The sequence below is a fragment of the Thalassophryne amazonica genome, chromosome 19 (genome assembly GCF_902500255.1).
Source record: "Thalassophryne amazonica chromosome 19, fThaAma1.1, whole genome shotgun sequence".
NCBI classification, from domain to species: Eukaryota; Metazoa; Chordata; class Actinopteri; order Batrachoidiformes; family Batrachoididae; genus Thalassophryne; species Thalassophryne amazonica.
Window position 1 is genome coordinate 31,010,443 of NC_047121.1, and position 18,629 is coordinate 31,029,071.

The 18,629-nt window shown below is 42.9% G+C and overlaps 1 protein-coding gene across 1 annotated transcript in view; it reads right to left on the reverse strand.

The window, feature by feature from the left end:
• Nucleotides 1-18,629, reverse strand: part of LOC117531882 (papilin-like) — a 110,660-nt gene that overhangs the window by 76,310 nt on the left and 15,721 nt on the right. The window contains exons 5-7 of the mRNA XM_034195074.1: nt 10,169-10,229; nt 3,369-3,471; nt 3,040-3,170 (exon numbers count right to left, since the gene is read on the reverse strand). Coding sequence (XP_034050965.1) covers nt 3,040-3,170; nt 3,369-3,471; nt 10,169-10,229 — 295 coding nt within the window. The remainder of the gene's footprint in view (nt 1-3,039; nt 3,171-3,368; nt 3,472-10,168; nt 10,230-18,629) is intronic.

Sequence of the window (18,629 nt, forward strand, 5' to 3'; positions counted from 1 at the left end):
TACTTAGTCTTCAAATTTTTATGCCCCTATTCCACAGAGCACCGTTCCTTCCCATTCCATCTCGAACAACAAATCGGGGTGCGTTTTGAAGATCACAGTAACTCCATGATCCATCTTTTGTCAATCTTGAACAAACTTGGTATACACAGTAGTTACAGCCATCATCAGCACCAGTTTTGAAATCAGGTTGAAATTTTTGAGTTGTTCAAACATTTCACCCTGATTCACCAAATCAGCATCATTATGTGGTCACTTCCGGGTAAGGGTGTAACAATACATGTATTTGTATTGAACAGTTTCGGTACGAGATGTTCAGTTCAGTACAGGGCTGTGCACGGGTGAGTTCACGTTGCGTGTGTTTACCATAATTTCTGGACTATAGAGCGTGCCTGAATATTAGCTGCACCCACCAATTTTAAAAAGAAAAAAGAAATTGTACATAAATAAGCTGCACTTGTCTATAAGCCGCGGGTCTCCATGTTGTAACATGAGATATTTACACAGAAAGATGTTAAACAGAAAGATTTTTAAAACTTTTAATTAAATACATACTGTAAATGCTTTTCCCTGAAGTGTTACACGTAAATATTGAGGCACACGTCATTCAGCGTGCACATGGTGTCTCTGCTCCACACGGAGAGCTGAGTAATTTTAGAACTTTTTATTGAGATTTCATTGCGTGTGCCAGGATCGCATGGAACTTGTGGTAAATAGAGACATTACTGAGGCGCTGTGACTTTTTCAACTTGTTACGCCAAGACAGAGAACCGATGGGGAAGGAGGGGGGAGAAGACTCCGCTCCGCTAACTGATCTGACCGCAGAGCGACTTTTCTTCACTAAAACGCACAGGTAAGACCTTTTATCATATACCTATAAATGATACGCCAATATAATTGGATAAAACACTAAAGAAAAATAGCAATGCACCCTTTTCGCGGACGGGTAATATTTTTCATACCACCTGAGTAATCAACCAATCCGGACAGCGGAGCGACGCCAAGACGAAGAGGCGCGGTCAGAGGAACTGTGAAATACTGGTGAGTCACTATTAATAATTTCTTACGTGTCCAACCTCGTAGGTTGATTGTTAAAATTACATTCATTAGTTCTAAAAGCCATCATAATTATTTATAGGAAAACGTTCTATTTTTTTCTACTAAGGTTTGAACTTTGAGTGTTTACACAGGAGAGAAAAGTCAGAAAATGTTAATGCCTGTTTGAGAAAAGTGTATAAAGTGTGTAGTGAGGGGTTTTACAGCCTTAAAACATCTATAATAATTGTAAAAAATAATGCTGACTACTTCGCGGATTTCGCCTATTGCGGGTTATTTTAGAACATAACTCTTGCGATAAACGAGGGACCACTGTATATGATAAAATCGTTATCAAGTTGTTCACCAATGAATACGGCTTTTTACACCCTTCAGAAAACCATACAACATTTATCATTTATAGGTATATGATAAAATCATTATCAAGTTGTTTTACCAATGAATATGGCTTTATACACCCTGAAGAAAACCATATGGTGTATGGTTTTCTGAAGGGTGTAAAAAGCCATATTCATTGGTGAGCAACTTGATAACTGATAATATTTACACTGTGTGTGGGTGAATTCACACCGCATGAAGAGCGCAGCTTTCAGGAAATCAATTGACAGCATCAATCGACATATTTGTTGTTTATTTAGAACATTTTATTTAACTTATTACCAGGCAGCACTTTGCAATTATTTTATTTTCCTGTTTGTATAATGTTACAATAAATTGTTGGTTTAAACAACAAGCAAATTTAGGTTTTACATTTTGTTCCCATACTGTACCGAAAATGAACCGAACTGTGACATCAAAACCAAGGTACGTACCGAATTGTGATTTTTGTGTATCGTTACATTCCTACTGCACCCAGAACTGCAACAAAGGCTGCTTTTGCTTCAAATTGTTACCCCAGTGTTACATAATCAAAAAAAAAGTATCAAGCTGTATTCACTAGGACTACCCCGTTTAAAGATGTTTGAACATGATTGAAGCTGTTTAGACTATGAACACCTGGACGTTACCACACATTTGCGATGATTTTGCAAATCGGGATAAAATTTGTGAACAGTTTGAAAATTTTTCTCCAATTTCAAAACTGGTGCTGATGATAGCCGTAACTACTACTTATACCAAGTTTGTTCAAGACTGACAAAGATAAATCAAGAAGTTACTTTCGTACTTTAAAAATGTGCTCCAATTTGCTATTCAGGAATAAATAGGAAGAAATGGGGCTCTGCAGAATAGCCCCATTAGATGGGGAGGTACATTCAGACAAATATATTTATTATCAGATTACTTGTTTTAAGACAGGAAAAGGGGTATTGGATTGATTTCGGTATCAGCAGATACTGAAGGATCGAGTATTGATAATGCAACAAACATGAAAAAGTGGTACTGCGCTATTGCTAGTAGCGATGAGAGAAATACACAACGCAAAAAGTAGTACGTTTCTTTCATCAGTACTATGTGCGATATTATGAACATTATGCAAGATTTCAGGAAATGTTTACAATCTTAATTTTGGTGTCAAATTATTTGCAAGATTCAGGTTTCCATTTGGCTCCAATGAAACACTTGGTAGGAAACTGAAGCAACACCACTGTAACAGCCAAAAACAACTAAATTCAGGAATAACCACTGAGGCCCTGAGAGTAGATTTTAGGCTTAAACTACTGAGAGATTTCAAGTTTGTCTTTTCAGCTTGATTTTATTTTATTTTATTTTATTTTATTTATTTATTTGGTCAGGAAACAATAGTTTTGGCCTTTAAACCTAATTATCAGCCTGCTGTCATCCATAGACTGTATGCTGTCATCACAAGACACGTACCAACTTGCTTGGGTCGAAATGGCCAATTAAGCAGTTCAGTATAAGTTGCAGTATACAACATGTAGCAGCTGAGACATGTTGTTTGTATCTAAATGCACATCTGACAGGACTTTTCTCTTATTTCTTCCAATTTTACCTGTGATAAATGCTTTCACATTTCATATGACCCACCTTGCAGACTCCGTTTACACAAATATCTCTCCGTCCAGGATGACAGGGTGTCCCATCAACCACGGTGCTGCGGTGGCAGTAATAAAAATTTTCTCCTCTCGGCATACAGTTGAGCTGGCATGGGTTCTCAGCTGTCGGGCAGATGTGCATTGTTTCAGTATAATAACACATTGGTTTGTGAACAGGGTGTATCGTAATGTGTCACATTTAATCTGAAGGTATAATTGTGCATTTGTATGTGTGATTTTACTGCGGCTGTGTGGTTTTACCCATCATATAATCTTATATTTTGTTAAAATCACTACATCCACTTGTGTTTTTGTTCTGACCTCTGTAGTAGGGCAGCCACTTGTAGCGTTTCCCTTGGAAGTCTGTACCATCAAACTGGGAGCACTGCTCTTCACGGAAATCCCTGGATCCCTCTGGACAGTCCTGGGAGGGAGAGGAAAGGATAAAGGTGAAGACACCATGGGGCAGAGACATTTAAATTGAAATGTCAAAGCAACAAGTACATTTATATTCAATTTATTCAAATTTGAAAGCTCACAGAGTTTACAGATGACATATTTATACACACACACACACACACACACACACACACACACACACACACACACACACACACACACACAGAGACACAATACAGAACAGAGAGCTCAGCAGGATAAGGAGTTGGGCTTCCCGGTCTCACTCGCTATCTGTGGCTCTTGGAGAAGACACTTCATCTGTACTGTCCCACTCCACCCAGCTCTAAATGGGTACTGGTCTTGGGTGGGGAAGTAAACTGGGATGGGCTGGCAACACATCCAGGGGGAGTCGCAGACACTCATCCACTTCATGCTTTATAATCTCAGCGTAGCCACCAGCACCAATGTGCCGCAGGGATTATATAAATCTACTTATTTACTACATACAGATGGAACATATATTGGTCATACAGTGTCAAATAAACACAGACCAGGAACTTTTTTCATATTCCTGCCACCGTCACATTACAAAATAACAGTGAAGTCAAAGAAAACACTAATATTTAACAGCATAATCCTTCATCATAAGAATTTTCTTTGTCACTGCTTTAATTTTGTTCCACGGCATTCAAATAAAGTATTCACAATCCTATATCTCTAATATGATCAAAGTTCACTTTTTGGGGGGAAAAATTCTCATTTTCAACCATGTGAAAAAACCACAACAAAGTGCCATAACCAACTGAGAAACTGAGAGACTTTTTAATGTGTTTGCACACCTGTTAACTCTCCTGATATCATCAGGAGTCTCCCGATTTGGAGAGTTAACTCCCAACCTCCCAATTCATACTTAAAATCTCCTGATATCAAAGTTCACAAGTGGGCACTGCTGACAGATGAACAGCAGAAGGCATCAAGAACCTCTGCGGGGCCGCTGAGTCTATAAAACGGATATATTTCCATAGCTGTTTAATTGTGATTACAACCACTTAAACAATAAATAAATAAATAAAATTGCATATTGTGTGGTGGATGTCACTGTTTTCTCCATTTGGTCCCTCGCAGCCCTGACACGGACTGAGCGGACAGCTAAGAGAGCATGCGTTCTGGAGGACAGCAGCAGTTTTACAGGTAGAAGGGTGGAGCCAAGCAACGAGAAAAAAAAGATTGACAGTCCAAGTGTGCACCGCCCACTGCCGCTTTGGAAGCCGCACCAACATAAATGAATGCAGGGAGTGACGTAATCCCTAATTCAGCAAGTTGATGAAATGTCTTCTATGCATCCCTCATTCAAATGCTTCAAGCGAAAGAACTTTCTCCATGGTTTGCAAGATTGTAACAGAAAACAGAACAGACTTAGCCAGTGACACTGTGTGTGCAGCTCAGATAGCAAGGTCAGTGATTTCAAACCTACAAAAGATGAACTCAAAGCTGCAAAGAGCCACTGACATCTATAACCAGGCCCACAGGAGCAAATAAACAATGAACTTCCATGGAACTGTCACTGGGCTTTTTTACTGTTTTACAGACTGTGCAATAAATAAATAAACAAATTAATTAATTAATTCCAATTTGATCATTAATTGTTTTTGATCATTAATTAATTAACTAACTAATGTATTAATTAATTAACTAATTAATAAGAACAAAGGTGCTCTACAGGGGACGAGGCTGGGTTGTACATTCATGTTTTGTTCCTCCGAAAAAACTCCCACTCTGACATTTTCCAGTTGACAGGTATGTGGTTGCACAGTATCCCCCGCTGGCAAACGCTGCTTTGGTACAAATGCTTGCTGCATTTTGATAACATTAGTTTTGTCAACATACATCAGCTAATTGCACTTGTCAAAAACTGTAAAATGAGCTAATTTTATTGAAGAATTTGTTTCATAAATCAAGAGAAAGATTTCTTGCTAATGAACTAGATAATAGAATAATCAATATATCAAAGGATAGTATAATATGTGTAAAATCAATATATATCAAGGACTTGTACCAATGATCATGAAATTGCTCCTAAATATGTGAGAGGAGTTGATTTCAGAATGCAGGCACCCACTCATGAAAATGATGGAGTGTAGATTTGTTCATCAAGGGCCATAACTCTGGTAAAATGGGCTCAGCTCGAACGATATGATAATATGCGTATTACCAACCTATAACAAGGACTTGTACCAAGTTTCACCTAAGTCCTCCTAAAAGTGTGAGAGGAATTGATTTCAGAACACTTATACCCTTATATGGACAGATGGAGGAACAGACAGACAGATTGCCATGACATAATCCCCCTTCGGGCCTTCGGCCAGCGTGGGATAAAAAGGAAAACAGAAGAGAGCTATATACACATCTAAGAAACACAGGCCACCAGAGATCCTGTTTGGAGGAACTCCTGATAAAATCTGGAAGTATTTCACATCAGGGTTTTGCTGGAAATGTGATCGACTGAGGTTAGACCACTGGGACACAGGTCTGCTCTGTGAGGCGTCAATACTAATGTTAGTTATAGTTACAACATTTTTACTTGGTTTGAGTCAGTGGGTAGCTTAACCTTTTTTTCATAGCTTTATTAAAAGTATTTTTCTGAGTTGTAAGTTGAAAATTCTGAGTTCTCAGTTTGTACTAAACTCTGAAGCTTGCACACACACGTCCTCCTCCATTTCATCTGCAACTTTAATAGCAACAAAACTGGCTGTAATGTTGTGATATATCACAGAAATACAGGTTCTCTAACTATGATTCAACTCAAAGTAGATTTTGTAAAATCAAATGAGTATGGACCTTTAAGAGTTTTGAGGTAACGCACACTTTGCTTACTAAAAATATGTTTCTATTAACAATTCAAATCTGGAAACAGGATAATATACAACCCCTGGCAAAAATTATGGAATCACCGGCCTCGGAGGATGTTCATTCAGTTGTTTAATTTTGTAGAAAAAAAGCAGCTCACAGACATGACACAAAACTAAAGTCATTTCAAATGGCAACTTTCTGGCTTTAAGAAACACTATAAGAAATCAAGAAAAAAATATTATGGCAGTCAGTAACGCTTACTTTTTTAGACCAACCAGAGGAAAAAAATATGGAATCACTCAATTCTGAGGAAAAAATTATGCAATCACCCTGTAAATTTTCATCCTCAAAACTAACACCTGCATCAAATCAGATCTGCTCGTTGACATTGACCCTGTGCCATGACATTGACCCTACGTGTCTTCTTGCAAGGAATGTTTTCACAGTTTTTGCTCTATGGCAAGATGCATTATCATCTTGAAAAATGATTTCATCATCCTTAAACATCAGAAAAGTGTCCAAAATATCAACGTAAACTTGTGCATTTATTGATGATGTAATGACAGCCATCTCCCCAGTGCCTTTACCTGACATGCAGCCCCATATCATCAATGACTGTGGAAATTTACATGTTCTCTTCAGGCAGTCATCTTTATAAATCTCACTGGAACGGCACCAAACAAAAGTTCCAGCATCATCACCTTGCCCAATGCAGATTCGAGATTCATCACTGAATATGACTTTCATCCAGTCATCCACAGTTCATGATTGCTTTTCCTTAGCCCATTGTAACCTTCTTTTTTCTGTTTAGGTGTTAATGATGGCTTTCGTTTAGCTTTTCTGTATGTAAATCCCATTTCCATTAGGCGGTTTCTTACAGTTCAGTCACAGACGTTGACTCCAGTTTCCTCCCATTCGTTCCTCATTTGTTTTGTTGTGCATTTTTGATTTTTGAGACATATTGCTTTAAGTTTTCTGTCTTGACGCTTTGATGTCTTCCTTGGTCTACCAGTATGTTTGCCTTTAACAACCTTCTCATGTTGTTTGTATTTGGTCCAGAGTTTAGACACAGCTGACTGTGAACAACCAACATCTTTTGCAGCACTGCATGATTTACTCTCTTTTAAGAGTTTGATAATCCTCTCCTTTGTTTCAATTGACATATCTCGTGTTGGAGCCATGATTCATGTCAGTCCACTTGGTGCAACAGCTCTCCAAGGTGTGATCACTCCTTTTTAGATGCAGACTAATGAGCAGATCTGATATGATGCAGGTGTTAGTTTTGGGGATGAAAATTTACAGGGTGATTCCATAATTTATTCCTCAGAATTGAGTGATTCCATATTTTTTTCCTCTGCTTGGTCTAAAAAAGTAACCGTTACTGACTGCCACAATCTTTTTTCTTGATTTTTTATAGTGTTTCTTAAAGCCAGAAAGTTGCCATTTGAAATTACTTTAGTTTTGTGTCATGTCTGTGATCTGCTTTTTTTCTACAAAATTAAATAACTGAATGAACATCCTCCGAGGCCGGTGATTCCATAATTTTTGCCAGGGGTTGAACAATACTAGTTTACTGGCCATGGGGATCCACGGGCTCTAGAATGGGTAGTGTTTATAAATAGGTAGCTGACATTTTTCAATGGTGGTAATAAATTATGCAAAGTTTCTATCATGATTTCAACTGAAAGTGCAGGAAATTAAAATGAGAAAGTTTTGTGAATAACTGTAGTTATTATTTGGTAAATGTAGTTGATGTCATGTTTTACAACTGGCAAGATTGAGATATTTCCTTTGTTCAGAGCTTCTGTGTGGTTACCAGGGATGATTAATGGTGATATCAACGTTCAATGTTCACTGTAGTTACCTAATATCCCTAATTTCTCCCGAAATATTTGTCCTATCAACGTTGTTTTCGCGGCGTTTAACCTTGACCCAAAATACATAAGCATACCAAACATCAAAAATGTCAGCTCTCCCCAGTTTCACCGTGATCCAAGAAGTACACACGCATGCATGCATGCATGCATACACGTATACAGACACTACTTAGCTTTTAATATATAAATATTTATGACATTTATTTTCATGGCAAGCGAGTCAGTAAGAAATGTCTTTCAATATAATTCTGAATCAAAGTACATTCAGTCCCCCGGTTTATCGGTGTTACATAGCTAAATGTTACTGAAGAAAATACACATACGTGTGTTTCATCATACACTCAACAAAAATATAAACGCAACACTTTTGGTTTTGCTCCCATTTTGTATGAGATGAACTCAAAGATCTAAAACTTTTTCCACATACACAATATCACCATTTCCCTCAAATATTGTTCACAAACCAGTCTAAATCTTTGATAGTGAGCACTTCTCCTTTGCTGAGATAATCCATCCCACCTCACAGGTGTGCCATATCAAGATGCCGATTAGACACCATGATTAGTGCACAGGTGTGCCTTAGACTGCCCACAATAAAAGGCCACTCTGAAAGGTGCAGTTTTATGACACAGCACAATGCCACAGATGTCGCAAGATTTGAGGGAGCGTGCAATTGGCATGCTGACAGCAGGAATGTCAACCAGAGCTGTTGCTCATGTATTGAATGGTCATTTCTCTACCATAAGCCGTCTCCAAAGGCGTTTCAGAGAAGCTGGCAGTACATCCAACCAGCCTCACAACCGCAGACCACGTGTAACCACACCAGCCCAGGACCCCCATATCCAGCATGTTCACCTCCAAGATTGTCTGAGACCAGCCACTCGGACAGCTGCTGAAACAATCGGTTTGCATAACCAAAGAATTTCAGCACAAACTGTCAGAAACCGTCTCAGGGAAGCTCATCTGCATGCTCGTCGTCCCCATCAGGGTCTTGACCTGACTCCAGTTCATCGTCGTAACCGACTTGAGTGGGCAAATGCTCACATTCGCTGGCGTTTCGCACGTTGGAGAGGTGTTCTCTTCACGGATGAATCCCGGTTCACACTGTTCAGGGCAGATGGCAGACAGCGTGTGTGGCGTCGTGTGGGTGAGCAGTTTTCTGATGTCAATGTTGTGGATCGAGTGGCCCATGGTGGCGGTGGGGTTATGGAATGGGCAGGCATCTGTTATGGACGAAGAACACAGGTGCATTTTATTGATGGCATTTTGAATGCACAGAGATACTGTGACGAGATCCTGAGGCCCATTGTTGTGCCATACATCCAAGAACATCACCTCATGTTGCAGCAGGATAATGCACAGCCCCATGTTGCAAGGATCTGTACACAATTCTTGGAAGCTGAAAATGTCCCAGTTCTTGCATGGCTGGCATACTCACCGGACATGTCACCCATTGAGCATGTTTGGGATGCTCTGGACCAGCGTATACGACAGTGTGTACCAGTTCCTGCCAATATCCAGCAACTTCGCACAGCCATTGAAGAGGAGGGGACCAACATTCCACAGGCCACTAATGACAACCTGATCAACTCTATGCGAAGGAGATGTGTTGCACTGCATGAGGCAAATGGTGGTCACACCAGATACTGACTGGTATCCCCCCCAATAAAACAAAACTGCACCTTTCAGAGTGGCCTTTTATTGTGGACAGTCTAAGGCACACCTGTGCACTAATCATGGTGTCTAATCAGCATCTTGATATGGCACCCCTGTGAGGTGGGATGGATTATCTCAGCAAAGGAGAAGTGCTCACTATCACAGATTTAGACTGGTTTGTGAACAATATTTGAGGGAAATGGTGATATTGTGTATGTGGAAAAAGTTTTAGATCTTTGAGTTCATCTCATACAAAATGGGAGCAAAACCAAAAGTGTTGCGTTTATATTTTTGTTGAGTGTACAACAACTGCATTTGTTTCAGAAGTAATTTGTTCACCTGAATGTTGCACGAGCGATATGATTTTTCTGGTCCAACACAGTTGTGTCCTCCATCAGTCCTGAGGGCAGAAAACATGATAAATGAAACATTTCTGCCTGAAATCACACCAAAGAGGTTATTACAAATGCTCCATCTACACTACACACACACATACATAATATGTCTTCACATCAACATAAACACTGCACACTGCAATGAAACATGAGCCAACAAAGTGTGTCATCGCTCCCTTTCAGGCATGCTGATGATAAGTCATAATTAAATCTCCTTAGACAGTTACTCACTTAAAATATGTCCTGCTGTCAACACAAATTACAAGAAAACGCTCATTCAAAACTTTTTCATTTATCACTGTATTAAGGCGCACACAGCTTCACAATACAATGATTAAAATAAGTTCTTAATTGGTAAACACTGTTAAATGTGTGCTTACAGTATTACTGTTTAAACACACGAGACAAATGCCTTACGTTATCAAATAAGATTACCATAGTTGACAAGCAAAAAAAAAATTAGATTTATTTTAGCTATTTACTGCGTGTAAAATAAGTACTGAACGCATCATAATTTTCCTCAGTAAATACATTTCTAAAGGCCCTGTCGGCATGAAATTTTCACCAGATGTCAGTAACAACCCAAGTAACCCACACATGCGAAGAAACTAAAACAAATAAGCACAGAAATTAAGTTATGTGTAATAAATTGAATGACACAGGAGAAAAAGTATTGAACACACTTGCTGAAATTTATTTAATACTTTGTACAAAAACCTATGTTGGTTGTTGACAGGTCCAAGACACCTCCTGTATGGAGAAACTAGTCACATGCATTGCTCAGGTGTGACTTTGACCCGTTTTTTTCACACGAACACTCTTCAGATCTTGAAGGTTCTGTGGACCTCTTCTATGAACTCTGATCTTTAGTTCTTTCCATAAATTTTCTAATGAATTCAAATCAGGTGATTGGCTTGGCCATTCTAACAACTTTATTTTCATTCTCTGAAACCAATTGAGAGCTTCCTTGGCTGTGTGTTTGGCATCATTGTCCTGCTGAAATGTCCACCCTTGTTTCACCTTCATCATCCTGGTCGAGGACAGCAGATTTTTTATCAAGAATATTTCGGTACATTTTTCCATTCCTCTTTCCTTCAACATTTGCTAGTGTCATCCGCTGAAAAACAACCCCATACCATGATGTTCCCACCTTCACTGTTGGTATGGTGTTTTTGGGGTGATGGCAGTGCCTTTTGACCTCCAAACACGGTGAGTATTACAGCATCCAAAGAGTTCAATTTTGGTCTCATCTGACCAGTGGAGTCTTGTGTGGTGAGTGTGCATACAGACCATGGTGACCGAGTGCATTATTTATTGTTTTCTTTTAGACAATTGTTCAGTTGCTCTCCGCAAGTGGTCCTTGGCTCTTGAACAAATCTTCTGATAATTCTTTTCACTCCTTTGTCAGAAATCTTACAAGGAGTACCTGGTTGTGGCTGGTTAATGGTGAAACGATGTTCTTTCCATTTCTGGATTATGGCCCCAACAGTGCTCACTGGAACATTTGGAAGTTTAGAAATCCTTTTAGAAAAAAATGCCATTAGTATGTTTTGCAACAATAAGGCTGTGAAGATCTTGAGCAAGCTCTTTGCTTTGACCCATCATAAGATATTTCTTGTGTGACACCTTGGTAATGAAACACATTTTTATACGTAGGCCATCAGTTGGGATGGTACCAGCTAACATTAATTTGCACTGACAAATTTCTCCATACTGATAGATTTCAGCTGGTCTCTTGGCTTTCCATGTCTTTTTGAAGCTCCCCTTCATCATGTGTTCAATACTTTTTTTCATGTGTCATTTCACATTATTACACATAATGTAATTTTTGTACTTATTTGTTCTGGTTTCTTTATATGTGTGGATTACTTGGGTTGTTACTGAAATCTGGTGAAAATGTCATGTCAATAGCACATTTAGAAATACATTTATGGATTAAAAGGTGACAAGTGATGATATATATATCACTGATGATATGGTGATACTTATTTTACCCGCTATATATATAGAGATGTGACATTTTCACAAACGTTTACAATATGTTTGTTGTTTTTGAGTAACACTGCTAAGAAACTGATAGACAGATGCGGGTGAAATCATAACCTCTTTGACAGACGTTTCTGGAAATCCCACTATGAATCAGCAGGTCTAATCATAGTATTTAAAGGTGTGGATTCTCCTGAACCTGGCAAACAAGATTTAACCAAGTTCATGCAGTGGGCAGGATTTCTTCACTCTTATTCACTGCTGGGAAGAGACAAAGTGTGACTGGCTCGATAATAGCCTGAAGTGACGTTTTTGAAAGGTAACACTGAGCATTGGTGCAATGATGGAACAAAAAACATTGCCATCAGTTATCCCACGTTTATGTTAGAGTTAAAATTTAACTTTTTCTCAGGTGATGCCTCTAAGTAAATGACACAAATTATCAAAAAAGCAGAATCAGAAAAGTGTTTGAACATGTTAAGACATGGGTTAAAAAAAGAAAAAAGAAACTTGCTGGTTTTAGTGTGTTCTCCTCAAACTTATTGTTCTATTTCATTCCTCCTGACCGCCAGAGGGCGGTGCTTTAGCACCTGGATAACTACATGTGCGCAGCACAGAGGTCGAGAATATATACCAACAAAGTCACACCATTGAATGTGACCTGGGTGACGTCACTGGTTGTCTTTATATACCAGACGCACCCAGCGCTCGCTTCTTTTCTACATTCTCGCATTCTTAGAGGTTGAGAACGCATTTAGCTGCGATTGCCGCTCTCGCTTGTAGCCTCGCAACCCACCTTCGGTTGGAGCTACGTGCACTGCACACGTCCTCCAGAGGCTGCGAGACACGGCTTCACCGTTTTTTTTTTTGTATTCTTTGACGCCTGTCGTGAGTACACCTTCCTAAACGCCGGGTGCGCGCCTTGCCGCTGCCCTGCTGGATATTTTCCTCTGTGCACATTAGCTGTGCTGTTTCGATGAAAGCTGGCTATTTGTTTAGTTGTGTCGCTAACCCCGTTAACTACGTGGTAGTGTGTGTATCAGAACCAGTATAGTGTACTGTGTTGGGCTTGCCGTGAGTGTTTTCCACTCCTTGAAGTACTTTGTCTGCACTGCCACCATTTGCTAAGTTTAACAGCTCCGCTAGCAGCTAGTGTTGTCGTCGTTGCTCTAAGTGACTTAGCACTTGGGCTGTGAGTTTTTCGGCTGTGTGCATCGTGTTATTACTGTGGCTGTGAGTGTTTCACGCTCCGGGCCTTGTATTAGCTTTTACACTGTGAGTGTTTCAAGCTCCGTGCCTCGTGCCGAGTCTGCGGCTGGAGTGCTTCACGCTCCGTGTCTCGTGTCGAGTCTGCGGCTGTGAGTGCTTCACGCTCCGTGCCTCGTGTCAAGCCAACGGCTGTGAGTGCTTCACGCTCCGTGCCTCGTGTCGAGTCTGCGGCTGTGAGTGCTTCACGCTCCCTGCCTCGTGTCAAGTCGACGGCTGTGAGTGCTTCACGCTCCGTGCCTCATGTCAAGCCGACGGCTGTGAGTGCTTTACGCTCCGTGCCTCGTGTTACTATTTACACTGTGTGTGATTCATGCTTTGTCTTTCCATTTGTAACCATCAGGGCTTGCGTTAGCCATCTGCACGCAGTCCACAATGTTGACAGGGCCTTTGTTGCATGGCTGTAGTACCTGTTTGGCTCCCTTGAGCCCAGATGATGGACATATGTTTTGCCCCTCCTGTCTTGGGATCGGACACCTGAGGGAAGCCCTGACTGGCGATGCCTGCCTTAATTGTGCCAGCATGCCACTGGCAGAGAGATCTGCTAGACTTGCGGCATTGGAAAGTGGAATATCTAGTGCGACTTTGGCCTCCAGCCCCAGGAAGGACCCAAAGCGCCGTAAACACCCACATGCAGGAGCCCCTTCTGCTAAGAAGGTTACTCATGACCATGCTTTGGCTGAAAAGGTCGAAACGTTGACTTCTGAGTTTGCTCAGATTAAGTCCTTGCTTCTGAATCTACAGCCTAAGGATGCAGTGACAGTTCCTGCTGTCCCTAATGAGGCTGATCAGACCAATGTAGTTAGTCAGCAGGAGGACGATGTCGTGTCTATTGCTGCAACTGATTCCTTGTACATGACAAGTGATATAAACTGTGTGGAGGATGAGGATGAGAGGAGTCTTTCTCCAAGCCATTCATTAGTGGGCTCTCATACCTCCGAGGCAGAGTCCATGCCGCAAAACGGACCTGGACTATCCTTTGTCAAGCAAGCTGTTCAGTTGGCTTTATCCAGGCTTGGGGTCGACAATCCCCCTGCGGAAACCACCGCTTCAAGTGCCTTTTTCAAAGTCACTCAGAAGCCTGAGTTCAACGTTCCAGTTTCACAACCATATATCGAGGAGCTCCACCGATGTTGGGCGGACCCCAAATCATTGACCCATCTATCACAGGACTGCAGAGCCCTTAGCTCTATGTGTGATTCAGCGCAGTATGGTCTGAACCGTATGCCCGCCGTTGACAGCATTATTGCGAACCTGGTTGTGGCTCCAGCTGATGCTGCTCGGCCGGATGCCCGCTGCCCACGCCCTCAGTGTAGGGTCACTGATGACCTCCTCACCAAAAGCTATGACATAGCTGCTCGCATCGGTCGCCTAGGCAACTCACTGTCCCATTTAGCCCTTGCCCTCTCAAAGTCTTTGAGGGAGGCAGAGGTTGATGATGCTACGCAAAGTCTTAGTGATGCCTCACTCCAAACCTTTGCTTATATGTCCAGAGAGCTTGGCAGACTGATGTCAACCCTTACCATCACTAGACGTCAGGTGTGGCTTGCGCAATCCCCCCTTTCCGAATCCTGCAGAGGCACACTCCGTTCGCTGCCGGTTCTTCCAGGCCAAGTATTTGGACCTGCGGCCCAACAAACTTTAGAGTGTACTGTTGAGGCTAGTAAATCTCGGCAACAGTTTGTTGACCTACACCGGTCTTCCAGACCTCAGCCAGTCAGACGTGCTACAGCTTTTCACTCTACATCCAGGCTTCCGCCGACTCCCAGAGCTGCACGTGCTTTTGCAGTTGAGGGCCAGCTCTCCCAGCAGCCTGCCTTTCGTGAGCCTACGGGCAGACCCCAGAGAACGGAACGGTTTCGCAGAGCTTCCAGTAATCGCGCCCAGAGGTCCTCAGGGATGCGAGGCAGAGGTAGTCAGGTCTGACTGCCAATGTTTGGCCCCCAGCCGTTTTTCACGAAATCAACTCAGCCACTGGGAGGCTCAAGTTCAAGACCCATGGGTCATTTCAACCTTGTTCGAAGGTTACAGAATTCAGTTCGGATGTCGTCCTCCAAAGTTCAATGGGGTGGGGATGACTGTTGTTTCCAACTCGGTGCAGTCTGCTGCCCTACAATGGGAGATTCTGGAACTCCTGGAGAAGGGGGCCATAGAGCCAGTTCACAGATCAGACCAGCTCAGGGGGTTCTATTCCATTTACTTCCTTGTTCCAAAGAAGGATGGCGGCTTTCGTCCTATCCTCGATCTCCGACGTCTGAATCGTTATATCAAAGTGCTGCAGTTTCACATGCTCCGCACGGTAGACGTTCTTCAAACTATCACACCAGGAGACTAGTTCACAAGTGTCGACTTAAAAGATGCCTATTTCCATGTGCCAGTGGTGCCTCATCACAGGCAGTTTCTCCGCTTTGCTTTCGAAGGTCAGGCATACCAGTTCAGGGTGCTTCCTTTCGGCCTCTCTGTTGCCGCTCGTACATTTACCAGATGTATGGCGGCAGCACTAGCCCCACTGCAAGCTCTTGGATTAAGAATCCTACCCTACTTAGACGATTGGCTTGTCTGCGCTCCGACTCAGGAGCAGGCGCACAACGACACAGCTCTTCTACTGAACCATGTCTCTCATTTAGGACTCACAGTGAACTTTGCAAAGAGTTCTCTTGTTCCCAGTCAACAAACGACCTTCATCGGCATTGCCATCAACTCCCTGACTATGACTGCATCGCCATCCCCGCAGAGAGTGGACGATGTAATTTGTCTCGTCTCACACATTCAACGGGCTGTGACGCTGCCTTTTGGTTTGCTGCTGGCAAATTGACTGCAATGTCGCTAGTGGTACCTTTGGGACTTCTGTTCTTATGTCCCCTACAGATTTGGATCAACAACCTAGGCCTCAACTCGAAGTTGCATCAGCACAGGCTTGTACAACTCTCCAACCAGTGCCTTCTGCACCTCAAACCCTGGGGGAACGTGGACTTCATCTGCAAGGGTGTCCCTCTAGGCTCTGTTCCTTCTCGCCGAGAGGTGGTTGTTACAGATGCATCACTCAAAGGTTGGGGGGCCGTATGGAATCACAGGATGGTGAGGGGTGTCTGGAGTCCCCAGGAGAGACTCCAACACATAAACGTGCTGCAGCTTCACGCTGTGCGACTGGCTCTCAAGCGTTTCCTCCCAGCCCTGAGAGGAAGACATGTTCTTGTACGGTCGGACAACACATCAACAGTCTATCACATAAACCATCAGGGGGGCACCAGGTCCAATCACTCATTGGCAGAAACTCGGAAGCTTCTCTTATGGGCGTTGCCTCGCCTTCAGAGTGTCAGAGCAGTTCATCTGCCCGGTGTACAGAACAGCGCAGCGGATTTACTCTCCAGACAGAAACCACCACCAGGAGAGTGGAGACTGAACCCGATTGTGGTCCAAATGATCTGGCAGAAATATGGTGCAGCGGAAGTGGACCTTTTCGCTTCAAGCACCTCGACAAATTGCCCACGATGGTACTCCCTCTTAGAACCAGACAGCCCGCTGGGGCAGGATGCATTGGCTCACCCGTGGCCGGATTGCCTCCTTTATGCCTTCCCTCCTCTCCCGCTGCTGATGTTGACACTGCACAGGATAGATCAGAGCAGCCACAGGGTGCTGCTAGTTGCTCCATTCTGGCCTGGGAGGATTTGGTTTCCCATGATTTACAAACTCATCGAGGGAGAACCTTGGGCTCTCCCGCAGAGGAAGGATTTGTTGTCACAGCTACAGGGGAGGATTTGGCACCCTCACCCAGAAAGCCTTCAACTGTATGTGTGGCCGTTGAGGGGCCAGACTCCTTGTTAAGTTCTTGTGACCAGGCTGTTGTTCAGACTATCCTTAATTCACGTGCTGCTTCTAACAGGGCTTTGTATGACAACAGATGGAAGCTGTTTGCGCGGTGGTGTGAGAAACAAAAGTTAGATCCGGAGCACTGCCCTGTGCCTATTCTCCTCAAATATTTATTTTTTATTATATTTTAGAACTGCTGGAGAAAGGACTTTCTGTCGCTACCTTGAAGGTTTATGTTGCTGCAATCTCTGCCCGGCACGTCTACGTTGATGATTGGTCAGTGGGTTCACACCTCTTAGTGTGTCGTTTTTTGAAAGGTGCTCTACGTTTGCGGCCTCCAAGGCTTGCACGCGTACCTTCATGGGACCTTCCTCTAGTCCTGGAAGGTTTAAGCTTATCCCCTTTCGAACCAGTTGAAAGTGCTGATCTTAAATGGGTGTCAGTGAAGACTGCCTTTCTACTTGCACTGTCTTCGGCTAAGCGGGTGGGAGAGCTCTATGCCCTATCAGTCGCTGGGGACTGTTTGCGATGGAATTCTGATGGATCTGGGGTTACGCTGTGGCCTAATCCATCCTTTTTACCCAAGAGAATTTCAACTTTTCATGTTAACCAGCCAGTTCCTTGGCTGTGTATGTCCCGCATTCTGATCCAGGATTATCTGTTTCAGGTTCCCTGTGTCCTGTCCGAATGTTGAAGCAGTACTTTAGTGCGACTGCCGGGATCCGGAAAACGGATGCCCTGTTTGTGTGTTACGGTGATCACAAAAGAGGCTGTGCTGTCTCAAAGCAGTGACTCTCGCATTGGGTCGTGGATGCCATTTTACAAGTATACAGGTCCAGAGGTCTTCAGCCTCCTAAGGTTACGTGCCATTCCACCAGAGGGGTGTCCACCTCCTGGGCTGCACTGAGAGGTGTCCCTTTGAGTGATATTTGTGCTGCTGCTACGTGGGCTTCGTCCTGTACCTTCGCCTGCTATTACAGACTGAATGTGGCCGCTCCTCCTGCGGTGACTTTGGCGGTGTTGTCTGCCTCCACTCCCCACTGCCGAGGTGAGTGTGACTCTTCGTGACCTTGTTGGTATTAAGTCATCCAGGTGCTAAAGCACCGCCCTCTGGCGGTCAGGAGGAATGAAATAGAACGAGAGTTACGAATGTAACTACGGTTCTATGAATTCCGGATGACCGCCAGAGTTGCTTGTCACTCAGAGTCTTGCGAGTTCATTCCGAAAAGAAGCGAGCGCTGGGTGCGTCTGGTATATAAAGACAACCAGTGACGTCACCCAGGTCACATTTAATGGTGTGACTTTGTTGGTATATATTCTCGACCTCTGTGCTGCGCACATGT